Raw genomic sequence first — 13048 nt, 5'->3', positions numbered from 1 at the left:
TCTATTATACTTTCCGTTCGTCACTTTCGGTGATTAACGGTTAGTGAATTTTTGCAATTGTTACAGAGAAAATGACAATCAAATTTTTTTTAAACAAAAAATCATGAAATACACATTCACATCGTAAATGAGATAAAGTATTCAAAAAGCAGTCCCAAAACAAGGACAACCCGAAATTAATTTCTAAATCAATTTCGGACGGGTATATCTAGGCTGTTGATGACTATAAAGACAAGATTTAAACTAAAAATCAATGATTCAACACGTTTTCATAATTATAACATCATACTTTTGTTTGTTTTCTATTATAACATTGTACTTTTAATAGAAACATACTTTTATTAGTTTCTTTTCTATTATAAATATAAAAAAGAAATGAAAATAAAATGTTTTAATAAACAAACTAATAAAAGTATGTTTCTATTAATAACCTTTGCAATTAAGTTTTTTAATAGCAACGTACTTTTATTAGTTTGTTTATTAAATATTCTATTTACATTTTTTTATATTGGTTTTTTTATAATAACATTGTACTTTAAATAATTAAGTTATTAGATTATATATAATAATAACGTTGTGCTTTATTTTTTTCTATTATAAATATAAAAAAGTAAATGAAAATAGAGTGCTTTAATAAACAAACTTATAAAAATGTGTTGTCATTAATAACCTTTGTGGTTAGGTTTTCTTTCATATCAATATACTTTTATTAGTTTGTTTATTGAAGCATTATATTTTCACTTTTTTTCATATTTATATTATTTAGAGCATCTTCTTTTTGTTTTTTCTATTATAACATTGTGCAGCAATATAAATTTTTTTTTCAATTATAACAAACCAATATCAACTATTCATTAAGCGTTCACTTACAAAATAAATTAAGCCCTTATCATTGCACTTACCTATTATAGCATTGCACTTACCTATTAAACACTTTACAGTACAAACCTAAATAACTAACATAATCATACATATACCTATTATACCATTGCACTTACCAATTAATCACTTTACAATACAACCTAAACAACAAACATAATCATATATTTTATACATTTTATATATCCAATTCCAAACATCTTATATGTACTTAAAGTAGTAAACCTACACAAATAACAAAATCATATATATATATATATATATATATATATATATATATAATACATTTTATACATCCAATTCCAAACATCTTATATATACATAAACTAGTAAATCTAAACAAATAACAAAATCATACATATTATACATTTTATACATCCAATTCCAAAATCGGGAAAAATACATTTGCATATTTCAGAAAAATCAGAAAAACGGGAAAGACCTCCAAAACCAGAAAATTGTATCACCGTGAAATGCCATCGGAATACAACCCAAAATCTAAAGTTTGGCGTCTATAGTGGTTTACTTACCGGAAAATAGCACCAAATCACCAAAAAAATCAGAAAAACGAAACAAAATACCCGAATCACCAAAAAAATCTAAAATCCAGGTCTTACCTGATGTCGTATATTGTGGTGTGTCGTCAAGTGGGGCATTGTCGGACTGTGGTGGCGAGAGACCGGTGGTGCTCGTATGTGGTAGCCGAATTTCAAGAAATTGAAACATAAAAAACTCAAAATCGGACCCAAAATGTGTGAAATCAGCAAAAGTATAATGGATGAAGCAAAATACCGGTGAAAGGCGTTGAAATCGCGTCAGAAAAGTGGTCGCCAGTCGAGAGAGTTTTGGGATGGCTTTCTTCGTGCGCGACTGTGAATAACGAAGGTTTAGGTTACTAAAGATATTCTCACCCTATGTCGATGACAAGTCGTCATTATAGGGTTAATGAGAACTACGTCGTATTGTTTTTTTTTTTCGCAAATTATTAAAACACTATATGTGTCGACGACTCGTCGTCGGGATAGAGTTCACGCGGATCACCACATTTTATGTCGACGACTTGTCGTCGGGATAGCTTTTTAAAAAAAACGAAATCGTTTTTTCTGCACCACGGCATATAAATAAATCAAAATTATAATTTTCGTTACCTATACCGACGACAAGTCATCGGCATAGGTTTTGAGAAAACCGCATAAACATTTTTCGTTCCCGCCGAAGCTATGACAAAAACAAGTTGTCCACATAGATATTCATGTCAAACAAAAGTTACAAAAGTTAGGTCAACCATATATCAACATCATGACGTCGACATGCATTTGTAGCGACGACTCATTTCGTTGGCATTTATGTTTATTTTAAAATAAAAATAAATAAATAGATTGGGAAAGATAAAAAATAAGTTTACATGCGTTGCTTTTGGGGTGAGATTGTAATTGAGTAACATATTGATAAAAATATAAAAGATGGACTTTCACCATCCTAACAAATTATGCCCAATATTCAACAAACCTAAACACTTTATAAAATAAAATAAAAAAAGAAAGAAAAGAAAACTTAATAAATTTGCAACCTATCAAGGATGAAGCCCAAACCCAACATATGGCTCCTACTATAATTAGGTAGGAAAAAAAAAACAAAACTCATTGCAAAGCCTTGTAAATTTACAAGCAATTTAAAACAAAACAAATATGATCTAATTCTAAACTACTTTTAAATCCATCTTAAATCCATCTGTTTCAAAGATTTGACCCTTAATTTCAAGGAGGCAAGACAACACACCACGAGACTAGACAAAACATCTTAGTGTAGAATCAATGCACCGCCTCACTTGATCAATTTGTGTACTTGATAAATTAGTGTAGAGAATTTTTCATTTTATCGTAAGTAATGGATACATTCAAAAAAGATATACTAACTGAACAAAACATCTTATTATGTCAACCAAATACTTCAATGGCTAATCATGTTTCTTATTCAATCATTTACACAATCCCAAAAACCATGTTATCTTCATTTATTCAAATATTTAAACAAACCTTAACAGCCATTTAATCAAGGGTTGTACCTATGTTTTTCCAAATACTCTACAAAGTCGTTTGTATACTTCTTTTGTAGCTTCATGTCACCAAATATTCGGCTCAAATCCATCGCATTCTCCTTGTAGACCTTCCCTTCATCTTCAGCCAGTACCAAACTCAGTGAGTCGGCCACCGAGTTCTTGGTGAAGGACCCATCTTGTTCATTTCTTGGCACCTCAATTCCCACCTTTTTGTCAACCAGTACTCGAGCATTCAGCCCTTGGTCCACCAAAAACGGAAGCATGATTAAAGGATGACCTAACATTAGCCCTTCCACAATCGAGCTCCAACCACAGTGAGTCAAGAATCCACCCACCGAGTCATGACTCAGTATCTGTAACTGAGGTACCCAACTCGTCCACACCATACCATGGTTCCGGATTCGCTCCAAGAACCCGTCTGGCAACTCAACAGAGTCTGACTTGGTGGAACCCGCCGGTTTTCTGAAAGCCCAAATGAACGGCAACCCAGAGAGCTCGAGACCAAGGGCTAACTCACTCACATCGGTTTTGCTCAGCATAACCTCACTGCCTAACGCCACGTACACAACATGACCCTTTTGATGACCATCGAGCCAGTTCTTGATTGTTAGCCACGTGTCATCTTTCTCATCTCCGACAGCAGCGGATGTGGTCGGTGGCATTAGACCCACTGGAATCACCGGGAGGTGGTGTAGCTCTTCTAAAAGGGTTAACCACTGGGGTTCAAATTCGAAGCAATATCTCATGAACACACAGTTAGACCCCTTGAAGATCATCCCGCTACGATATACATCTGAAACCCCAGAAGCATTAGGAGAACTACTGTCCACCATCCAGTCAGCCTCATGCCTCCGATAGCATATTTTCGAGGGGAATGGAACCCACTTGGGTGGCGTTAGGAAGTCCTCCACCGAAGTCCGATCATCGGAACCATTTATCATGTCCTCCGGCGACCCTCCTAGAAAAGCGATGAACCATGCGTTGAATATGGAGAAGAAGGCTCGCGAGATGCCAAGACCAGCAGCGATCTCCGGCAACCAGTAGGGAGCAAAATCATAAATTATCCAGTCTGGGGAATCGGCCTTTAGAAATCTCGTGACCTCTGGCTTAAGACCATCGAAGGCCTTCTTGAGGTATTGAATATCTTCAGTGCAGACATCCATGGTGGCCTCTGCATCCTGTGGCAGCTGGTGAAGACATGGAAGAGTGAGTGGAACCAAGTTTATAAGTGGCGAGAGGTGAGAAGGGAGGTTTGGGAGACGTTGGATGTTTCGAGTGGTGGAAAGAAAAGAGACTTTGTGACCTTTTTGGGCTATTGATTTAGAAAGTTCAAGGAAAGGGATGATGTGACCGAAAGCAAGCCATGGGAACATCACCACATGAAGCTGCTTACTGCCATCGGAGTCGGTGGTAGGCATTGCCGTGAATGTGTAAATGATAACGGTGATCTGGCCTGAGATGTGCCTTCGTTTCAATTTATTGATTTCAGAAGATCAACATAAACATATTGGAGCTTATCCGTCAACCTTATGGTATCGGTGCCTTATATTCTTGGGTTTTGTCTTCATGCAATATATTGTTAGCACACGTCAATATATTGCTAGCAAGTGTCAAGGATGTTTCCTTTCTACTCTTTTCGCTCTCATCTAAAAATGCAAATACTATAATTTTTTTTAAGATTATGGAATTTTTAATATAATATAGAAATACATAAGTTTAATTAAAAAAACTATAATGCCATCCTGTATCCGTGAACGTTACGGGTGAGCAAAAAACATACCGCATCTAAAAAACCGAAAAAAAAAACGCATAAACTGAAACTGAGACGGGAACCGACAGTGTGGTTTTTAATTAAAAAAAACCATAAATTTTCGGTGCGGTGCGGTTTTTAATTTTCCAATAACTGAATCGCACGAATTTAATATATTAAATAATTATATATAATTTAGTTGATAATAATATATAATATAATTAGTTAAGTTATTGGTTTGGTGGTGTTTTAATTTTTAACGTAGGTTTTTGAAATTTGTTGTTGTTAAGATGTTAATTGTTTGGTGCTTAATTAATTTGTTTGTTATTGTCTTGTATATTAATGATTTCCATATTGTTACAACTAATAGTACTTGTAAAACCTCAAAAATTACTAAAACCACGTGGTTAAAAACCACACATAAAAAGAACACCGAAGTCATGGAGTTAAAAACTACAATTGCAACCGAAAGAAACTGAGCAACATAAAACTACATAACTGCACCGCTACATTAACCATACCATTCTGTTTCTAAAATCTAATAACCGCATTTATTGTTAACGGTTTGGTTTTGGCAAATAACTTCACCACGGGCACCCCTATGTGTAATCATGAAATTACAGATTTGATCAATATATAAGACAAAGTTACAATAATGGTTTCTTTGTGAAACAAAGTTTAAAACATGGTCCTTATGTAGTGTGTAGTAAGGATATTAGAGAAATGGTCCATGTGTAATAGTAAATATATAGAAATGGTCCTTCTGTAATACCAAAAGTACATATTTGGTCCTTGTGCCAGACAAATTACCGTATTAATCCCGATATAATAGAAAAATTATAGAAATGGTACATTTGTAACACAACATTACATAAATGGTGCTGAAAATATAGGTTTAATAAATGTGATGCAACGCACGAGCCATCCCTAGTAGCTAGCCACTATATAACCGTAACACCAAGTTCCAGGTATAATTGTTTTTGTTGTTGTGGGCATTTGAGGATTAAAATACAAGATTTTCGTGGTGGCCATGATGTGGTGATGATAACACCACAATGTGGCGACACCAGGTGAAATGCACATTTCTCTTGAGTGTCACGATGTGGCAGACACCTACATGCAAAACCCTAACTTTTCGGGCCTTAAGCCTTATTTAAGGGATGCGATGGCTAGGGTTTGCACACCCTCAGCCTCCATCACCTCCATTTCACCCTAAATGAACGCTAACCCCCATTGTTGAGTTTTGAGAGGACGAAGTCTGTTTCGGATGTGCCAGTGGCTATGGAGTTTTCGGATGATTTCCCAGAAGTTCTACTTGGTGTGCCTCCCGAGAGGCAGGTGGAGTTTAGAATCGATCTGATACCAGGTGTGGTCTCGATTGCTAAGTCGTCATATCGCTCACACCACCAAAAATGAAAGAGTTGTTCTCTCAGCTCCAAGAGTTGTTGGGCAAAAAGTTTATCCGACCGAGCAGTACACCTTGGGGAGCGCCGATTTTGTTTGTGAAAAAGAATGATGATTTTCATCGAATATGCATAGATTATCGGGAGTTGAATAAGTTAACAATGAAAAACCATTATCCACTTTTGAGGATTGATGACCTCTTTGATCGGCTACAAGGCGCATCTTGGTTCTCCAAGATTAATTTGTGTCGGGTTACCCCCAGTTTGTGGTGATGTCGTTTGGGCTCACCAATGCACCTGAAGTATTCATGGATTTGATGAATTGGGTATGTATACCGATGCTCGATTGGTCATTCATTGTGTTTATTGAGGAAATTCTATTCTACTCCAAGACAAGGGAGCAACATGAGGACCACATGCAAGAGTTACTTGGAGTGTTGAGAAAGGAGAGGCTATATGCCAAGTTCTCTAAGTGTGAGTTTCAACTTTTCCATTAAGCTCTTATTTCGTTGAGACAAAGCACCAAACTTCAGATCCAGATTTCAAGGGACGTCTTAATGGATGACTTTATCCATTTGCATGCATTCAAGAGGGTAAAAAGCCAAACCCTTGGTCCAAAAGTCACCCAAAACTCCCAAACTCTTGCATGGCTTAATGAGAGTGTCCAATCTCTCATTTTTATGAATCTAGAGGCTCAAAACTACATGAAACTACATTTTAAGGACATGAAGTAGCTCATACTCCATTAGACTAAATTATGGGACCAAATATGCATACAATCTTTAGACTAACAAGATCTAAGCAAATGACACATCAAGATCCAAGCTTTATACCTCCAAATAAAGCTTGAGGGCAAGATACTTCTGGATCCAAGATGCCTCGAGCTTCGTAGTTGATTCCACTTCTTTCTTATTCCTTCAAGATCACCAAAAGCACACTTTCAAGCTTAAAATACTGACACAATGGATTAGGATTAGCAAGGAACGATTTGGGAGATGGAGGATGTTGAGGGAAGAGGTCTTGGAAAGATAATGATGCTTAAATAGGGCTCAAACCCAAAAAATTAGGGTTTTACCCTCAACTACTTACGCCCTACGTAAGTTGGAATACGCCCAACGTACTAAGCACACATGCAATTTCCACTTAAGGAGCCAAAATACCAACTTTGCAAATAAATTTCATATTAAGGGCATAAATGGAAAATACTTGGATCAAGGTGTTATAATTATCCCCACTTGAATCAGACTTTATCCTCGAAGTCCAATGCTATAAATAACTCAGGGTAGTGCTCTCGCATCTCTGCCTCGTGTTCCCAAGTCCATTCGGAACCCTTCCGATGTTGCCAATGAACTTTAACGAATGGAACCACCTTGTTGCACAAGACCTTCATTTTCCTATCTAAAATTGCCACCTGCCTCTCAACATAGTTCAGGAGATCATCGACTTGAATATCATCTAAATGAACCACTGCTGATTCATCAACTACACACTTTCGAAGCTAATAAATGTGAAAGGTGTTGTGAATCTGATTGATCTCCTCAGGCAGATCCAATTGATAGGCTACCCTGCCAATCCTAGCAATCACTCAAAACGGCACAATATATCGGGGTCCCAACTTTCCCCTCTTCATGAAGCTTATTACACCCTTCCAGGGTGATACCTTTAGTAAAACCATATCGTTAACCTGGAACTCCAACTCAGATCGATGTTTGTCGACATAACTCTTCTGCGGACTCTGAGCTATTTGCAACCTCTGTCTGATCTGTTGAATAAGCTCTGTCGTCTGAAGGACTACCTTGGTCCTTCCTATAACCCTGTGACTGACCTCTCCCCAACAGACTCGGGTATGACACCTTCTCCCATAAAGAAGCTCAAAAGGTCGTCCACTGATACTAGAGTGATAGTTGTTGTTATAAGAAACTCAGCAAGGGGATGGTAGGAGTCCCAACTAGCACCGAAATCTTTAACACAAGCTCTCGACATATCCTTAAGTGTCTGAATGGACTTCTCGCTCTGGTCATCAGTCTGCAGATGATAAGCAGTGCTATATTGCAACCTCTTACCCAGTTCCTTGTGGAACCTCCACAAAAATCGAGAAGTGAACCAAACATCTCGATCAAATACAATAAAAACCAGAACACCATGTCGAGTGACAATCTCACGCACATATACATCGGCCAATTTCTCGGCCGAGGAGCTCTCCCGAATAGCTAGAAAGGGGGCACTCTTGGTAAAACGATCCACTATAACCCAAATCACATCAAACTCCTTAGTCGTCCGAGGTAACTTGGTGATGAAATCCATGGTGATTTTTTCCCATTTCCACATGGGAACCTGTAAAGGCTGAATCTTGTCATGCGGCCTTTGGTGCTCGGCCTTGACCATACGATAAGTCAAGCACCTATCAACATACCAAACTATCTCCCTCTTCATACACGACCACTAATAAATAAGTCTCAAATCTTGATACATCATGGTGGCTGCGGGGTGTATCGAAAATCTGGACTTATGCGCCTTCTCCAACATAGTCTGCTCGATCCCGCCAAAATCCGGTACCCAAACCCGACCGCACCGGGTCAATAATTCATGACTATCGGTGGAAACCCTGTCAATCTCGCCCCTGATCCTCTCTTGTTTGTAGTTTTCCTTCTTGACTCCCCCGACCTGAGCCTCTTTGATCAAGTCCAGACGCGGTGAATCGATAGATATCCTCACACACAAGCTCCCCACAGAAGAACTAGCCGACTTGCGGCTTAAAGCATCAGCGACCACATTCGCTTTCCGCAAGTGATAAAGAATCTCGCAGTCATAATCATTTACCACGTCAAGCCATCTACGCCTTCGCATATTCAGATTTGGTTGATCATGATATACCTTAAACTCTTATGGTCAGTGTAAATGGTACACCGAACCCCATAAATATAATGCCGCCAAATCTTGAGGGAAAACACCACCACCCCCAGCTCCAAATCGTATGTCGGATACCGAACCTCATGCAGCTTCAGCTGCCTAGAAGCATATGCAATAACACACCCTCGCTGCATAAATACTACCCCCAAACAGGTGATGGATGCATCACAATATACAACAAAATCTTCAACACCCTCCAGGAGAGGTAACACCGGGGCCTCACAAAACTTCTGTCTTAGTGTCTCGAATGTAGCCTACTGCTCATGCCCGCATCAAAAATCCAGGCCCTTCTGTGACAACCGTCAATTTTGGTCAAACAAAGTCAACCAGGTCAACTCGAATCGTATTAGAATTTTAGGAGAAATGTGATATTCTCTAACGATTCTAATGTACCATTGGCAAGTTATAATACAAAGTACGTCTCTGGTTGCCAATTATTGAATATAAACCCTAAATAAGGTTAGCATCGTAACAATTCGGTAATTCAATTATATATTATTTTAGTATAAATAATATTCATAACTCAATGTAATGGAGTTCATAAATCTTATACTACATGGAAAATTCATAACAAAGGCTACAAGCACAAATTTTTGGTGAATTCGTCACCAATTGCGACAAAGTCTATACCCGGTTAAACACCTATATTTTTAACCGCAAGAACTTGGGAATTCAGCCTAACTTTCATGTAACGCAATATTATTTTAATAATAATAATTTGAATTTTTATAATTCAAATTAAGTATTTATACATTCATTTATACCACAATCCTTTATAAAATACCACTATTTTTATAAAAATTGCCAAGTTTTATAAAAGTTTGACTTTTTTTTTATAAAAATCACTAGAAACTAGGTTGTTCCTCCTCATATTCTATCATCCTATATGCAAAAGCATCTCCCACAAGGTATTGCACATATAGTCCCATCCATGTCCCCACATACCCCCCCCCCCCAATCTCTTCATCATCTTCAACCTCTTTCTTCTTCCATAATTCTCTCAAGTACTCATCAATATCTTCAAGGATAATCCTCCATAAGTTGGTTCTTCAATTTTTGGTAAGCTTTTCTCCATAAATCTAGTGATTGTACACAAAAAATACTAGTTTTGTTACATTTACACACATTTATATGTGTTATTATCGATAGGGTAATTCGACATTCAAGTGTTCTTCAAGCATCTTCAAGTGTTCTAAGCTTGAAAACTTTCATCTTCATCTCCTAATCCACTAAGAAATCCACTCAAGGTGAGTTCATACCCCTTTATTTTTGAGTTTTCCAAGTTTTAGGGGGGGGGGGGGGGGGAATACAAGTAAACTTGTATAATAACTCAAGTTGTTATGCATGCTTCTTCTTTAAGTTGTGTAAAAGTGTTATATGCATGAAAAGATGTTGTTACTTAGTTACTTGAACATTTATATGTTGTGTTTGTTTAGAAATTCAAAACTATGAAAAATAAGTATAAACATACTATATGTTCTTGAGAAAAAAGTCATAAAAACAAAACTATAAAAACTATGGTTTTTAGGGACATAATATGACTTTCCTAGAAAAAATGGTTTTAACCAAGATATTACATCATTTTTGTGGGATACAACTCAAAATATGTTATTTTTGGCATGTGTTATGAAACTAGTGAAAAATACCAAAGATTTGGTTTTACAAAAAGAAAATCTAAAAACCCACTATTTTCATGCAAAAATTGTCATGACTAGGTTATGATACCATTTTTGTGAGATTTGACATAAATTATGTTATTTTAAACATATAAGGTTAGTTTGACTTAATATCCACAAAAAGATAAAAATAAATTTTACAAGGTTTACAACTAAATTTTTACCGGTTAGTGACGTTAAAAATGCCAAAAACTAGAAAAATTGGCTTTATCATACTAAATGTTCTTATACTTGTGTTAGATGTAAAATTATATGATATAATCTTTTTAAAACATCTAAACATGTTAACTTATATATATATATATATATATATATATATATATATGGTTACTACAAACATTTATAATAAACTATAATAGGTATAGTTTATGGGTCAAAACACTATTTTATCATTTTGGAACAAAACAAATGATTATTTAAAGGTATAATTATTTTACCCTATGTAATTACTATGGAAATGTAATAATTTCACTTACAAAAGGGTTTTTATTACACTATACGTAAACCTGTTAATACAATTTTGTGAGACATAGTCTTCACCGTATGAATTATAACCAAAATCTTGGTAAGAGAGCGTGACACTTGTGTATAGATCTATACGAGACTGACAATCCCGCACCTAAGCTGTTAGCTACAGCTAGACTGGAAGGTCTGGGGTGACAATTGTCTAACATTCCGACGCCTGAAGAACATCGCAGCAGGCCATCTACGGTTTTAGTATGGTTGTAATAACTCACATGGGGTATTAACAATACATTTGGTTTACGGGGCTTAAATACGTTCAAATGATTTTATATAAGAATAAAACTACATAATACTAATTTCAAGTACAACAATACTTATACATTTTGGTCTTAGGGTTTTTAAGACTACAACTCATTTTTAAGAAAATATTGGATTTTCTGGAAACGTACACTATCATTTTACAAGGAAAAGTTATTGATTTTTCTCATACAAAACTCTTATGAACTCACCAAATTAATTGTTGATACTTTTCAAAACTACTTTTATTCTCAGGGAATCGTTAAACAAGGTAATCACAAGGTTGTGAGGATGGACGTTACAATGGCACACTATTCATTTTTGTCGCAATGTAATTGGAATTGAAACAAACAACATTCAGATACAATGTAAATTTCCCAATTATGATTATGATGGTTGTGTTGATTTGATCAATATTATTCATTATGTTGTGATATTGTTCATGAAGTCATCCACCCTCAGACGTTTCCGCCATTCTGGTTTGGGGGTGTGAAACCTTCTTCGTCAATCGAGTGAGGGGTACAACCACTTTGGAGAAATCCTGAATAAATCGCCGATAATACCCTGCTAAACCCAGAAAACTTCTGATCTCCGAGGGAGACTTCGGGACCTCCTACTGCATAACAACCTCAATCTTGGCCAGGTCCACCAAAATCTCATTCTGGTTAATAAGGTGTCTCAAGAACTGGACGTCCCGTAACCAAAACTCAAACTTCGAGAACTTAGCATACAATCGTTCCCGCCTCAAAACTCCCATAAGCTCTCGAATGTGCTTTTCATGTTGTTCCCTGGTCTTAGAATAGACCATGATATCATCAACAAAAACAATGACTGATCGATCGAGCATCAGTCTGCATACCTAATTCATCAAATCCATAAATGTTGCAGGCGTATTACTGAGCCCAAACGATATCACCACAAACTCGTAATGACCATAACGAGTCCGAAATGTTGTCTTCTATACATCCTCCTCTCTAACCCTCATCTAATGATACCCTTACCTCAAATTGATCTTGGAGAACCAATATGTGCCCTACAGCTGATCGAAAACATCATCAACCTGTGCAAGTAGGTAACAGTTCTTCACCGCTAACTTGTTCAACTCCCAATAATCAATACACATGCGGTGAGACCCATCCTTCTTCTTCTTCTTCAAAAACAAGATCGGTGCTCCCTAAGACAAACTATTCTGTCTAATAAACTGCTTGCCCAACAGCTCCTATAGTTGAGAGGAAAACTCATGCATCTCTGGTGGTGCTAATCTGTACGACACCTTAGCAATCAGGGCCGCACCAAGAACCAAATCAATCATGAACTCAACCTGCTTCTCAGGGGGCATACCGAGTAATTCCTCCAGAAACACATCTGGAAAACTCCCTGACTACGGGCACATCCGAAACCGAAACCTCCTTCCCAACCCGAGTGTCAACCACATATGCAAGGTAAACCATAGACCCATGTTGCAAATACCCTCTCCATAAATAATCAGTTCTCCCCCACTTAGGGTTCTAACTACCGCTTGCTGCCCCAAATAGTCAATCATCACACCAAACCTTCTCAACGAGTCCATACATACTATCATGCACACATCCCCCATGGGAATAGGGAT

At 36.9% G+C, this 13048-nt stretch overlaps 1 protein-coding gene across 1 annotated transcript; it reads right to left on the bottom strand.

The window, feature by feature from the left end:
- Positions 1-2788: 2788 nt before the first annotated feature.
- LOC145156715 (UDP-glycosyltransferase 91D2-like) lies at positions 2789-4365 on the bottom strand. The gene has a single exon (XM_079075992.1). The coding sequence runs from the start codon at positions 4354-4356 to the stop codon at positions 2932-2934; it is 1425 nt and encodes a 474-aa protein (XP_078932118.1). The 5' UTR covers positions 4357-4365; the 3' UTR covers positions 2789-2931.
- Between the last annotated feature and the right edge of the window lie 8683 nt (positions 4366-13048).

This window comes from Lactuca virosa, chromosome 2 (assembly GCF_052849685.1).
Source record: "Lactuca virosa cultivar CGN04683 chromosome 2, Lactuca_virosa_CGN04683_v6, whole genome shotgun sequence".
Classification (NCBI taxonomy): domain Eukaryota; kingdom Viridiplantae; phylum Streptophyta; class Magnoliopsida; order Asterales; family Asteraceae; genus Lactuca; species Lactuca virosa.
The sequence above is the reverse complement of the archived record's forward strand: the minus strand, read 5'-3'. Positions and strand labels throughout refer to the sequence as shown.

Coding starts and splice junctions, on each gene's coding strand:
- LOC145156715 (XM_079075992.1), bottom strand. CDS start 4,356: ATGCCTACCACCGACTCCGATGGCAGTAAGCAGCTTCATGTGGTGATG.